This window comes from Carassius gibelio, chromosome A2 (genome assembly GCF_023724105.1).
Source record: "Carassius gibelio isolate Cgi1373 ecotype wild population from Czech Republic chromosome A2, carGib1.2-hapl.c, whole genome shotgun sequence".
NCBI lineage: Eukaryota > Metazoa > Chordata > Actinopteri > Cypriniformes > Cyprinidae > Carassius > Carassius gibelio.
The window spans coordinates 17,087,988-17,102,169 of record NC_068372.1 but is presented as its reverse complement, the minus strand read 5'-3'; the positions used below and the strand labels follow the sequence as shown (position 1 = coordinate 17,102,169).

Here is a 14,182-nt window from a genome sequence, read left to right as displayed (position 1 = left end):
AAAAAACAAATTGATGGACCTGTATTCTGATTATTATGGAAAAAGACAACTTGTTCTCAAACATAAAGATTACACTGAGATTATTGCCGCTATTGGTAACAGCTGGACTCTGCCCATCTTTGAAGTGCCTATAAATACACCAACTATAACTAAACAATTCAAGTGCTCAAAACAGGCAATGTATGCAGCATGTCATACTTTACATCCACTTCACTCTCTGGAGGACGAATGCAGTACTGCACATCTGACAAGGTGAACAGAGTGGAACCGCCCAGCAAAAACAACTAGAATGAAGTCTAAACGAGTGCCAGCTCCTTCAGTCCCTTGGAGGATGTCAGACTGAGGCATTCTGGGAGGTTCATGTCTGCACCAGTCACTCATAACACAAGATGACCACATACACTGGCTTATAACAAAAGGATTGCTCACAGGGACCCAGGTTTAAATCTGGCCTGGATCAAGTCCTGCTCCTCTCTATCCTTTATTTGCCTGTCTGCCTCTTTTTACCTGTAAATAAAAGCTATAAAAAAAAACTTGCTTTTGGATGGTGGTGTGCAGTGGTTAAAGCTCAAGGCTGCTTTCCAGAAGGTTTCTGGTTTGATCCCTCAAAATCATTAATTAATCACCATGTACAGTACTGTAACCAGTCGGAATAGTCCCAGTAAAAATGGTATGGCGTCAAAGTTGTGCGAGATGATAATGTAAGAATTCTACAATTGTTCTGTCCACATTATAGAAACTCAAGATAAAATAAATAAAGAAAACAATATAGAAATTCTGACCTTTCTGCTGGTTCCTCCCACTGGATCCAGGCATGGAGCAGCCCTGAGAGCTGGGTGTGCTGGAGCTGGATGAGCTGTTACTGCTTGTTCTCTGCAGAGCCACATCCAGGGACAGCTCTGCCCTCCTCAGGTCTGGATTACTGGAGAGTTTAAGATACTGTCAGTGCTTCAATACACCAACAGAGCAACACCTCCAGCATGAGATCTGACTGAGAGCTGAGTTGAGCTGACCTGGTGCGGATGAGCAGAGAGGCCAGAGAGGCCAGACCAGACTCTCCATTTCCAGGAGAGTTCTTCCTGACCAGAGCAGGGGAGATAGAAGTGGTCCGTTGGGGCACCTGGGTAGTACTGCACAACTTTAATCAAACACACAGATGACCTAACATCAGTGACAAGGGATCATAGCGTGATCACAACAATAATTTATCTTGAACAACAAAGAGAGACATCATATTTTAGGAATAGTCTTTGAATCATTCATTTGGAACACACCAACGTCTCATGTTAAGGTGCTTTAAACATTCACGGTCTACCTTACAAAATCTTGGGGTCGGTAAGATAATTGTTATTGTTTTTTTGTTTCATTTTTTAGCAAATAATCAGCATATTAGAATGAATTCTGAAGGATCATGTGAAAACTTATTAATTATCCTGAAAATTAAGCTTTTTAATTTGGAATTTTAAAATAAATTTTTATATTTTACAAAATTATGATACAAATAATTATGATTGTAATTTTTTAATCAAACAAATGCAGTCTTGGTGAGCATAAGTCTTTCGAAAACATTTTAAAAAACCTTAACGACCCCAAACAATTGAACCGTAGTCTATTTGCCAAAATGATTATCAAAGGATATCCCTTTAGGTGTGAAACTTTGAAAATAGGAAAAAAGTGAAGTTGATCTTCAAAAGTTCATTACTGTAATAATTCTGACCTTGGGAGGAATGTCATCTTCCATTAGCCAGGGGGAACTGCAGTCAGGCTTTTCCTCGCGGCTGGCCATGCGAGGGGCCGGAGGGGGTATCTCTAAAGTCGGGTCGGAGTTCTGCCGTGGCAGCTCTGGCCGAGGGGACACCAGGATCTCCTGGAAGGCTGAAACACCTTTGGCTGACGGATCATGCAAGGACTGGGAGACCGACAGAGAGGAGCTATGGGACCTCACTGGAACCAAATGAGCCATCTAAGAAGAGGAAGCAATCATAAAGTGCTTAGATCATGATTCAGACACATTTTCACCAACACATTTTCATGACCTTTCCAGTCATCTGTGACTACTTGATAAAGATGTTTTAGAAATAATTTTCGAAGGAATTATTAATTGCTGGTTTGATTTCCATATGTGTTCCATCTGTACTTGTCTTTCGATTGAGAACATTTATTTATACTTGTTACATGTCTCCAATAACACCCCTAAAGAACAAAATGATGCATGTTTTATAATAAATAAAGCAGGGATGCAAAATATTACAATTCTTTCCAATAAGCCAATAATTGATTTCAAAGTATGGTCAACAAAAGTCCAATATTACAATTCAATCCTAAAAATAAATGCTGAAAGTGAATTTATTAACAGAATAAAAAACTGAAAAATATATAACTTATATAAAACAACTGATACAGTAGACATATACTGCGCATTAAGAGTGATTCCTTTCACAAAAACAAAACTAAATGTTGTACCTGAGGCTCCACAGGGCGGTGGATAGGAGGGGTCCGTGCCGGCTGCATACCCCCACTGCTAAAGGACTCCGAGCGTGGCGGAAGGGAAGGGTCAGAGATACGGTTAGCCACTTTATGCTGCAGGGCAGGAGAGCTCAGGCGGTTCAGTTTAGAGCGTTCCTCAACCTTCATGAGTAATAAAAAGCCACATTAGAACAGGCAAATTAGTGAAAACTAGCAAAACCTTGAAAAATGCACCAGCAAACAGTAAAGTTAATCAGTTGATACTATTACACCAGCTGAAAGAGAAAAGCAATCTATTCAGCAAGAAGAGGAATTATCCATTGCATGTTGATCAGGTCATTCATATAACAGTAAGAGCAGACCAGCACCTTCTACAAGCAAAGAGACTGATGACCTTTGAGAGGTGAAAGGATGGAAAGTATGTCAGTGGGTAAAGAAAAAGCCAAGATATGAGACACTGCTTGGCAACTAGATGAAAGGATTTCAGTTCCTGTCTAATTTCAAAGTCATCAAGGTAACCATTCACATTTATACAGAACCTTATTTGAGCTTGTCAAATTCAAAAACAAATGGGTGGCTAGTGTGGAGATGGATGGCAGCTTGCTCAGATATATCTAGATTCATAATTTGGGTTATTTAAAGGGCATTCTAAATGGAAACTATATGATCCATCATTGGTGTTTAAAAGTTCTGGTTCATTGGTTAAGAAGCTAGCTTTATGTCCAATCCAGTTCAAGCTGTTTTCAATGAACATGTAACTACTACGACACATGGCACCTTCACAGCCAATAAGAGGACATTTTATTTTTGATTTACAGTTGAGCAATGCAGGAATGAGTCTTAAAACCTGGAAATGATATGTTCCATGTTCCAGAAGTCAATGTTTTTTTTAAATAATGTCTGTGGTCAACACAAGGTCAACATATATGACAAACAAGTCATTTGTTTTTTGAATGTCCCTTTTCTATTCATAAAAATGTTCATTTGTGAAGATTACCTTGATGAACAAAACTTGTTTTCTATTAAATTATTCTTCTCATTAAATCATTTAAGCTTTTACTGTTAAGGGAACAAGGGTGAAGTTAACTTCAGGGTTGGCCTACAAAATTACATCTTTCATACAGCACTCGTTGTGTGGATTGGGAAGATAGACAAATTAGATTTTGACTAGACTAGACAATCGATTTCAGCTTTGTGCTTAGTGTGTCTGGTCAGGACATGGTGTAGAGAAACAAAATCACGGAACTGATTCAGCTATCCAGGAGTACTTCCAGAATTCTGAACACTTCCCAATAGATATAAAACTCGATGAATGCTTTTCAGACTAAACATTAAACCTTTAGTTTTCAATCTTTCTCCAAAGTGGTTTGATTAGAATGATTTGAGGAGTTCACCACATGCCACCTTGCGAGAGAAAAATAGGAGCTCCAACACCAATGGGCGATGCACCCAGAAGCACCCAGAAATGGGCTGCACTGATTGCTAAGGCTTACATAAAAACAGAAGGCATCCCGGCGGGGTGGTGTGCCATCTGATGGGGCTCATAATCAGGAGGAACAGGGGCAAACAAATGACAGAGGAGCTTTCATGATGTCACTGATGAGTAAGAGCCATGGGAATAGGAGGAATGGAGACACGTGGAGTGGCCAACAAGTCTACTTAATGGCCAGTTGCATAATGTACATACATAGATTTTAGGAATAGCATTCAGTAAATAAAAAAGTGCCATCTGACAATCTAGGAACGGCTATTTACATCTATTTACACCTATTTACAATGATCACAGACCACCTCAATTGACGAGGGGCCTGATCGTCATCATGTTGCTGTAGGAGAACGGGGAGCCTACCGGGGACAAATTGGGGCTGACCACGGGGCTGTGATGGCTACCTGGGGATGGTGACCTTGAGGAACCTGGGGTTCCTCTGGGTGTGCTTCGAGGAGAAACCCCTATCCAGCGCAATACAGAGCGGAGCGGTGCGGCCATATCGGAATGTTTAGGGGATTTTTGGTGAACTTTAAAAAACCTCTCGCATTCAAAAGAATTGGAGCGCCAGATAGGCCGGTTAAAACCCTGCCTGGGGTGCTTCCACGAAGGGGATGAAGACAGGTCAAGAGCAGAGGAGCTGCGATTTACATGAAATGAATTGTCTGAATTGAATGTTGCGAGAGGCACGCCCCACTCCCATTGCGGAACCATCAGGAGGTTCTTGGATGACACAGAGTTTGAACGTTGATCTTTGGGCAACATCTCTCGGAGCGAGTGCTCCGGGGCTGACTGGGACAGCACGCTGTCCTCGTCGGAATTTATACACTCCTGGTCAATGGCGATTTGTGGAAGGAAATCATCTACATCTAGTCTATGGCAAGGCGACTCTAAGGGCGAGGCCAGGTTCTCTGAACTAACCGGTTTGGTGATGACTGGGTTTGGCTTGCGTCTGCGGGCATGATGCCCAGCCTTATGGCAGACCCTAAACTGTCGCTCCTGCTGGCTAATGTTCAATCGACTTCCTTGCTGGCCTGAGACATGGAAGTTGGGGTGATGCTGCTGCTGCTGCTTCTGCTGTAAATGTTTTTTGATCCTTTCACTTAAAGGGAGAAACAGTTTAGTTGGGTCTGAGTGGGTCCGGTGGGGGGGGTGACGCTGACGGGATGGGGATGAGGAATGCTTGGTGTAGATGGGTTGGCTAGCTTTCAAGAGCTGAAGATGGACCTGAAACATTGAGTCAAGAGTTTTTTGGTTAAACAGTTGAGTTGGTCAAAAAACACCTGGGCCAAGCGCATACTATAAGAATGCAAATAATATCGCTTTCACTCTGAAGTCTCAAAAAATCTTAGTTCATCAAGTTGCAACATGCTGAAGATCTTCTTGCTCCATGTTTGCTGACAAGATGTAACTGTCGTGTTAAAGATGCATTCAGTAGTTCTTTATCTATTGTTAGTGTTGATATTCTTTGGCCTTGTCCACACTAATGTTTTAATTTGAAAACCCATCTATTTCTCTCCATTTTGGCCTTCCGTCCACACTGAGATGACGTTTTTAAATCAATCTTTTTGAAAACTCTCTCCAAAGTAGATACATTTGAAAAGCTGTATTCGCGTCTCAGTGTGGACTGTGAAAACAGAGGCTTTCGAAAATGATGACACAAGTTTAGTCATGTGACACATATTATACTCACTTTCACACTATTTCTATAGATGTGTTACGTTGTACACTCTTCATAACACAGTCCTACAAACAAGAAAACAAATTTACTCGCGATAACTATTTGCGGCAAAATATGAGGGCAGTGACGTTTTAGATCAGACATACAATTGTGACTGTGTGACCTGGAGGCGTCAGTGAATGGGGAGTTATTTTCGGAAATAAAATAATCCTGTCCGAAAAACGGCTTGAAAATGTCTCATGTCTTTTCCTTGTGAATCATCCACAGTGAGCTTTTTTAAGGCTTTACGCATGCGCAGAAAGTGAATTTAACGTTTTCTGATTTTTTTAGTGTGAATGAGACCCTTTTGGAAAACGCTTGAAAACGCTAGTGTGAACTGAAAGCGTTTTAAAATGAAAACGCTGTTTTGTATCCAGATGAATGTAGATGTAGCCTTTCTGTACTTTCAGTACTAATACCACAATAGAGTTAGACACTGCCCTGTCATCTATCACCATTGATCAGTATGATTGTCTCTGAGTTTTATGTAAATTACACTGAATTAATTATTGTGTGAACTGCTCTATAAAACATCTGAAGAGATTTTAGTCAATGAGCATGAGGATTCTGTCCAGCATTTAGTAAAACACAGTGGATCGCAAGGAGGGTGAACAGCACCATACACGATTGAACTCTTTTGAAAGATCTATTAGGAGTACAGTATTCAACTCGTCATATAAAACAAAATTTATTTCTTAAATGTGTTTTTTTTTAATTAGCACCAAACTACTGAATGCACCTTTAATATGTATGTTTCTGTGAATAATCTGTGATTATTAATTACTAACAACCTTCTGTTTTATAGTGTGCACTTGGCCGAGTAAAGCAAAGACAAAAGCAGAACGCTATTGTGAATAAAGTTCAAAAGTGCCTGGGCTGCATCACATAAAAACAGTTAAATACAGTTTCCTTCAGTTATACTGTATATGGCATTCTAAATGGACTGTGGTGGTCATTTTGTTGACATCCTAGGATAAAACAAGAGAGTTAATCTGTCCGTTTTCATTTTGCTGACTCATCATCAAGCATTGTTAGACTTTCAGTAAAAGTTTCCAGGCTGATGACCCTGAAAAATGTGCTTGAAAACATTTCTGTGTAACACAGTGTCCTAACTGTTTCCAGTGACACGCAATTCATCTGTCTGCACAGAATGTGTAACAGAGTATGATGTGAAGCCAATCAGAATATATTTGATGTTAAATGTATAGTTATAAGGATTTAGACAAATCAGACTTCACTGTGGGTGGAGCTAGAAAGTATTCCCTGGTACAAAAAAAAAAAAAAAAAAAAAAAAAAAAAAAAAAAAACCACCAATGATGGAAAAAAATCTAATCTAATTTCAGTTTTGCCCACCTCTTGGGCCCAGGCAGGTTTGTCGCTGAGTTTGTCGGCATCTTTGTAGTGGTAGAGTTGCTTCTCTGGAGGTCTTGAGTCTATCTGCTGTTGGTAATCCCTCTCTTGCTTGAGTTGTCTCTGCAATCTCTCGGCCTGTCTCTGTTTCTCCAGCTGTTTACGTTTATACTCCTAAAGAAACAATGAGATTATGACGGTTAAAAAAAAAAAAACTATTCCGAAACATCACCAAGGGCTATGCAATTGCAAGGATCGAAACACAAGAACCACAAATGCACAATGACCATACAAAAACAAAACATGCACATGCTGGATCTATTAAAAGGTAAACATACACAATCTATGCCAGGGATATGTTCTGCCTCGATGTGAAATCAAAGAGAATTGTATTTTCTACATGCACAAAAGGATGCCTAAAGATTAACAGAGATATTATATGGGTCAGCAGAGCAGCGGGTCGAGGAGAGGAGGGACAGGGCTCAGGGGAACAGCAAGGCGAGGGTGTCTTCTCTCTGTTACCAGTAAGAGTGCCTGCTCTTGCAAGAGCTGCTGCTGCAGGATCTCGAGCTGTCTCTGTTCCTCCTCCAACTGACGACGGATATACTCCTACCAGTCGCGACGCAAGAGACAGAAAGATAGGAAAACACAAGAGCGAGATTAGCACAGTTTCAACAGGATTCAGAGAGAAAGTGTGACAGGAGAAACCACAGAAGATGAATCAGTGAGATGGATAGAACAACAGAATGACAGAACGATAGAATTATACTGTAGTTAGTTAGCTAGAATGACAGCTGTTAGAATAATAGCTAGCTACCTAGAAAGATAAAGTCTTAACTAGAACAACAGAGACAGAACAACAGCTAGTTAGATAGAACCATAGACTCAACGATTGCTAGCTAACCATATAGAGTCATAGATACAACTCTAGATAAAACAATGGCTAGTTAGAATGAACGCCAGCGAGCTAGCAAGATAAAATGACAGACAGAACAACATCTAGAATCATAGATTGGAAAAAAAAGATACCTAGCTAGATAAAATGATAGATACCATATATCTGGAAGAACAATATTAAGCCAGCTAAAACCATAGAAGGAAATATGAAAAACAGCTAGCTAAATAATATCACATGATCAATGATAGCCAGCTAGTTAGACTGAATAATACATAGAAAAATTATAGCTCCCTAGATAGAATAATACTATATTGAACATTAGAATGAACTGAAGGAAAAGACCATGTAGCAATTTAATGAAGTGGTGTAGACCTGTTTAATGCGTGGGAGAGAAGAGAAAGAAGAGAGCTGATAGTGTGATGAACAAAGGGAGGGTGTGAATGTGTGGAGAGGAAGAAAGAGCATACTGGGACTGTGTGCCTGAGAGAACTAAAGAGGTGGGAGAGGACATTGATAGTTAGAGCAGAGAGAGGGGAGTGTAATTGCTGTGTTCTCAAGAGCAACGGTGAGATGATGATGATGATGATGAAGATGATGATGATGATGGAAAAACCTTTTCAGCACGAGTGGTGTGTGAGCAAGCATGGGTCAGAGCTCTGGAAAACAGCGGCCACTAACTGAGCCGTTCTTAGAAATGAACCCACAGCTTGGCGAGGTAATTAACCTCACCCACATGAATGAATGAGAGAAAGACGAAGATATTCTCATCTATTTATCAACTAAGCCGTCCCTTCATACATCATGAGGTGTGTGGGAGAACGGTTCAAGGTAATGTGGCTGCACACAAATTCCAGTTAGGGATATTAGATGGTGAATATTCCCAAGCAGATAAAGAGAAAAGCAGGAGTGCTTTACACTCATTTGCTGTGTCTTACAGTATCTGGCTCTCCACAGAACCTTTTCATTTTGGAGCCATATGCAGTGTTACTTTAACAACAATTAACTTTCATTAATTGAGTGTATAGTTGGTTTCTAGTTGGGTTATGGAAGCAGCGCTGAGAGGAACTATGTGTGAACTATGTATGTACCTGCTCCATTTCTGTCTGTCTCCTGTCATTTCTGAGCTGACACACACACACACAATCATGCAGCTGAATAACCTGTTGAGTCTTTACACAGCAACAGTGAAGAAGCTGGAAAACAGCATTTCCTTTCATGTCCGCTGGATTCATGTGCAGAGAGGCTTGAAAAAAAAAAAAAACTCAACTGGAGTGTGTCATATGTTAATGTGTGATATTTTTGGGATGTAAAATGGCCATTCAGCTGGGTGATATGGAGAAGAAAAAATATACATATATATTAATGATGCTTAATCTTAAACTTATTTCAGTTAGTCGTCAAGTCAACATTTCTAATTTTCATTTAGTTTAATTTTTAAGTATTTACATAATAATTATTTACAGTATTTAAGATTCTTAATGGCCAAACGAAAAAAGTGCATTAAAATCATTATAATTGTCACAATATTGCATAATAAAATCAGCAAAACCACTGTGCATATTCTGTTATTATATAAATAATATATTACCATCCATAGTAGTAGTATTACAAGAACAGGCTTCACGGAAAACTAGCTTATCATTAGCATGCTGCACTTCCTGCTTCCCACAATGCAATGTTCCTTAAAATAACAAGCTATGCTGAGCCTGGTGTTAAAGACATTATTCACTGCAGGAGAGAAACACTGGTCTGTGTTAGTGTTGTGTAAAATGTTGTTGTTGTTGTTGTTGTGTTGTCATGTAATGTTAGGTTTTGTTGTGCTGCATAATGCTTTATGTTATGTTGTGTTATATGTTATGTGTTGAGTTGTTATGTAATGTTATATGTTATGTTATGTTTTATGTTATCCTATGCTGTGTTATGTGCTATGTTATGTGATGCTATGTTATGTTTTGTGTCGTGTTGTGCCGGGTCGTCTTGTGTTGTGTGTTATGCTCAAGCCGAGGGTAAAATATTTATATTGATGTTCTCCATATAAATACCAATATCACTGAGCGGATCAAAGTCAGTAAATGCAAAAAGGCTCATTCATGGATTTATATTAAGAAAAGTTCCCTTCATATGAGCTCAGAGCAGCTGAAGTTATGGAAACTATAATGAGTCTTGCTCCATGAGACTACAGCTGGTGAAATCCATGGTGGTTATCGTAAACACACACACACACACACACTATGATGTACCCCTTCTAAACGCCGCCGCTGTTCTTTTTCTTCCTCGATGTGTTTCTGTCTCTCTGCCAGTAGTTGGCGCTTGTGTTCCTCATTCTGCTGTTGTTCCAGCTGCTGTTGTCTGAGCAGGTCCTCGGGTTGATCTTTATTGGCCAGCTGCAGCCGTAGGAAATCCCGCCTCAGAGTGGACTCTCCGGGCATGTTAATGATAGAGCTGTATAGGGATGGATGAATGAATGAATCAGTTTGTCTCAAATACACACATCCAGTACTCAACCCCAAACACCTCATGCAGGCTGTACCTGGGTTCTCCAATGTCATGCTTCTCTTCCTCCTCTTCACTCCCACTGTACTCGTACTCGGTGTCATCTGCAGGTGTGAAAATTTCCAGTAGTGACATTTCCGACATGCAAAATACAAGTGCCAATGCTCCAGGACTTTGTAGCTTTTCCCTGAAGTGCACTTATGATGTTCAAGGATTCTAGCACAAGTTGCAAATATAATTGAGTTTATAATTACTATTTTCCACCCTCTCTCCCTGACTCTTTGCATTTCACAAGCTGTTATCATACCTTTAAGAGACAAATTATATTTAATAGAATATCTGATAAGTACCAATTACAGCAAAGAAATCTAGCACAAACACTTTTTTTTTTGAGCAAAGCATTTCCGGAAAAAAAAACAAGTTAGGTTTCAAATAATTAAAAAGGCAGATTGTTCAAAATGAGGATTGTAAAAAAAAAAAAAAAAAAAAAAAAAAAAAAAAAAAAAAACACATTCTGGTTGTGTCTAAATATACAGTATTTGTTAAAAATAACTGCAAAACTTAATTTAATATAATTTGTTTAATATTTTGTTTTCAATACAACAAAATGTATAGATTTTAATTTGTGACTTAAGTTTGCAGAAGGTTTCAAATATGATTTTGGGGCCACTGTATATTTTCTAAATTTTGAAAATACAACATAACAGTAATTCAATGAAATATTATAAAAGTTTCTTATTTTTATCAAAGTCGAAAACAATGAAATGTGATTTTATTTTTATTTTTTTCAGGATTATGTTGAATATATTTGGAAATACAAATCATATAAATGTTTTACTGTCACTTTCGATCAATTTAATTCATTTCTTTAAAAAAAAAGTGTGAATGTTTTATTAATATTTTAAAATACAGACATTCATTGATTTACTAAAATCTCTTGGTTTAGGTCTAAATTTTCTCATATAGCTCTCTTCTTAATAGTATTTATAGCCACACAGCAACATCCTTCATTTTCAATCTTTATTTTGCGAATACATAAAAAAAAATGGCTATTTGGAGTAGGGCAATACTGCTAAACTCTTATCTAATATAACTTCTAGCAGCAATTTAAGGGGCTATATGGGGCGGGGGAGATGAGCCTAATGGAAAATGGGGAATGGGGGTCATGTGTTATGTAATAAATGCTAAATGTCAGCAGAGATAGAGCATCTCCTGAGGGGATTTTCTCAGCTGTGTGCCGAACATGGCTGTTCCATCTTCATGGTCGCTCATTTGTTTTAGTGTGTTCAACAAAGTGTGTAAGGGAAGCACTAGTAGCAGAGAAAATGGGGCATATTTGATTTGACTTGCTAAAATATAAAGCAGATAAGGTTAACCAAGAAGGCTCACCTCTCTCGCCTCTCTTCTTCTTGGTGCGGTCGATGTGGTCCTTGAGTTGGTTGCGGATCTGTCTCTCACTGGTCAGTTCATGGACAAAGGGATGTTTGAGCAGCTGCTCTGTGCTGGGCCTCTTGTTGTGGTTTTTCACAAGACAGCACTCAATGAATTTATGGAACTTTATAGACCTGCAGATAGGAGGAAAAGCTTGAGAGGAATGCTGCGGCTTTCTTATCTCTTTATTTTTTATATCCTCGTTCTGTCTATCAAGCTGTCTGGCAAGAGCGAGTTTGTTTTCAAAGGAATCATGCATATAACAGTTGCTGATAAACAATAAAAACCTGTATGTCCAGCAGGACAAGCAAGGCGTTTGCACTTGACTGGGCCAACATACCAAATGAAGATCACGTGACAGATTAAGTGAACCGTGAAAGTGTTCAGGACTTTATGATTGAAAGTAAACTGGACAGAGTGCTTGTGAGATCTTGTTTGGTCTCGCAGAAGTTAGACTGGGGGTCTGTCCTTGTGACCTAGCTGAAAAAAAGAGGGGCACTCACCACTTCTTGGACTTGAGCCGAGGAGCAGGATTTCTAGGGATCAGAAACAGGGCTCTCATTGGGTGCATATCACAAAGGGCTGTGGGGAAAGAGAAGAGAATGTAAACATGGGATGTCTTGTGCTATCTAACACCGTCTGGCACATCTCAGCCTAACATTTAGAAACAGACAGTTTTGTTTATGTGCTGAAACATGAAAGCCGAATGCATATCTCTGTTGATTATCTCTTCATACTGGTTGTAAAGTGATCAGGACCTTGACAAAAAACAATTTATTTATGGTTTAGATAATTAATATCTCTTGGATACAATAAAGAAAGGACTTTGCACTCACAATGACACCCATTCAAAATCTGCATAACAGCTGGCTACTAAAAGTTTTTCAATAAAGGCTGTATTCATACTGCAATTAAACATGACTCAGATTGGATTTTTCCCCTGCTTGATAACACAACACAACACAAAATATAAAAATAAGATTCAATAAAAAAAAACATTTGCAATAACATATAAAATACAAAATGTAATACATTAGCTCTCGAATGTTGTGACACTTGTTTTGAACGGTGACAACAGAAACCAGAAATCCCATTTATAATGCTTGAAGTGAGTGCATGAATTCAAGTTAAATGGTAATGTCAACAAAAATGTTAACGTCAACAAAAGTTATTGTTAGGATGAATATGCCCGGGTGGGGTGTTTTACACATTTAGGTTTCTTAGCAATGCCTTCTCAGACACGTGCATGATATGACCCACATTTAAAAGGTCAGGTGAACATTGTCAGAGCATGTAGTTCTGGTATGGGCAGGTGCAATGAGCTCCCGGCACAGAACAGTCACGGTTTGAGGGTACCATGTCTTTCAGCCTGGCAGCAGGGATGGCAAGTTCATTTCAAACTAGAGGACGGTCAGGCTTAGTGAGTTAGACCAGAAATGCCACTTTTGGACATAGAGCTGTTGCTACAAACCGAGGGCCAATATGCCAGTGGCAACAAAAATACATGCACAAACACACACACATTTCCATGTGTTGTCAGCAGTCACAACGGTGAGTCATCTCTCCAATGGACTACATTAAATAAAAAAAATAAAAAAATGCAGATTTGTCCTCAAGTGCACTACTCAGCAGCTTTCTGTCCCCTGGCCAAAGCAGTGCCACCCTGCCAGGGCACCTTCCTACAGGATTATTCCCATCTCCAGCCAGGACAAGATCACTAGAGTCTGCCTGCCCTTTTGCCTATCTGTCACTGCTCAGCCATCTCTGAGACAACCTTCCACAAAGAGCGGCTCACGCAGGCCGAGGACAATCTTATATATCTAAATGATGCAAGGAAGAGGTCTGTGACATTCACATATACTTCAGTGACTCAACATACGGCCTCTTTTTCTATGTGTTGGCTTGCGTCTGAAATTTTGAATGATGACATTTATTTGTAAATAATTGAATTCTGTGTAGGCACTGCTTCAGGGTTATTTGATATTTAAAAAAAAAAAATAAAGCACTTTCAACAAAACTTCTAAGCGATGATTCTGCTTTGATGCCCTTGAAAAATGAAATAGCCCAGTCCTGATGTAACTTTGGAAGGTGTATACCTCTTCTATTGTAACATAAACCCCAAAATACACAAAGTAGTGAATTCATTTACTCACGTGGGGCACCATCGGCCATCTCTATGGCTGTGATTCCCAATGACCACAGGTCACTCTGAAACACAAGAGAGAGAGAGGGGACACTTCACATGAGATGGGACACAAAAACTTAAGATGTCACAGAAATGAAGTTTAGAAATATTAGATAAACTATTACCGGACATAAAACTAACCTAGTAAAAAAA

At 39.3% G+C, this 14,182-nt stretch overlaps 1 protein-coding gene across 5 annotated transcripts in view; it reads right to left on the bottom strand.

The window, feature by feature from the left end:
- LOC128028963 (TRAF2 and NCK-interacting protein kinase) overlaps positions 1-14,182 on the bottom strand; it is a 66,288-nt gene that overhangs the window by 8,974 nt on the left and 43,132 nt on the right. The window contains exons 8-19 of one of the 5 annotated variants that reach the window (XM_052616368.1): positions 13,998-14,052; positions 12,348-12,426; positions 11,803-11,978; positions 10,451-10,517; positions 10,161-10,362; positions 7,545-7,631; positions 7,026-7,196; positions 4,874-5,179; positions 2,464-2,628; positions 1,718-1,963; positions 1,014-1,138; positions 783-922 (exon numbers count right to left, since the gene is read on the bottom strand). In XM_052616368.1, the coding sequence (XP_052472328.1) occupies positions 783-922; positions 1,014-1,138; positions 1,718-1,963; positions 2,464-2,628; positions 4,874-5,179; positions 7,026-7,196; positions 7,545-7,631; positions 10,161-10,362; positions 10,451-10,517; positions 11,803-11,978; positions 12,348-12,426; positions 13,998-14,052 (1,819 nt within the window). The remainder of the gene's footprint in view (positions 1-782; positions 923-1,013; positions 1,139-1,717; positions 1,964-2,463; positions 2,629-4,873; positions 5,180-7,025; positions 7,197-7,544; positions 7,632-10,160; positions 10,363-10,450; positions 10,518-11,802; positions 11,979-12,347; positions 12,427-13,997; positions 14,053-14,182) is intronic. The other 4 variants (XM_052616386.1, XM_052616392.1, XM_052616378.1 and 1 more) reach the window with 4 other exon arrangements.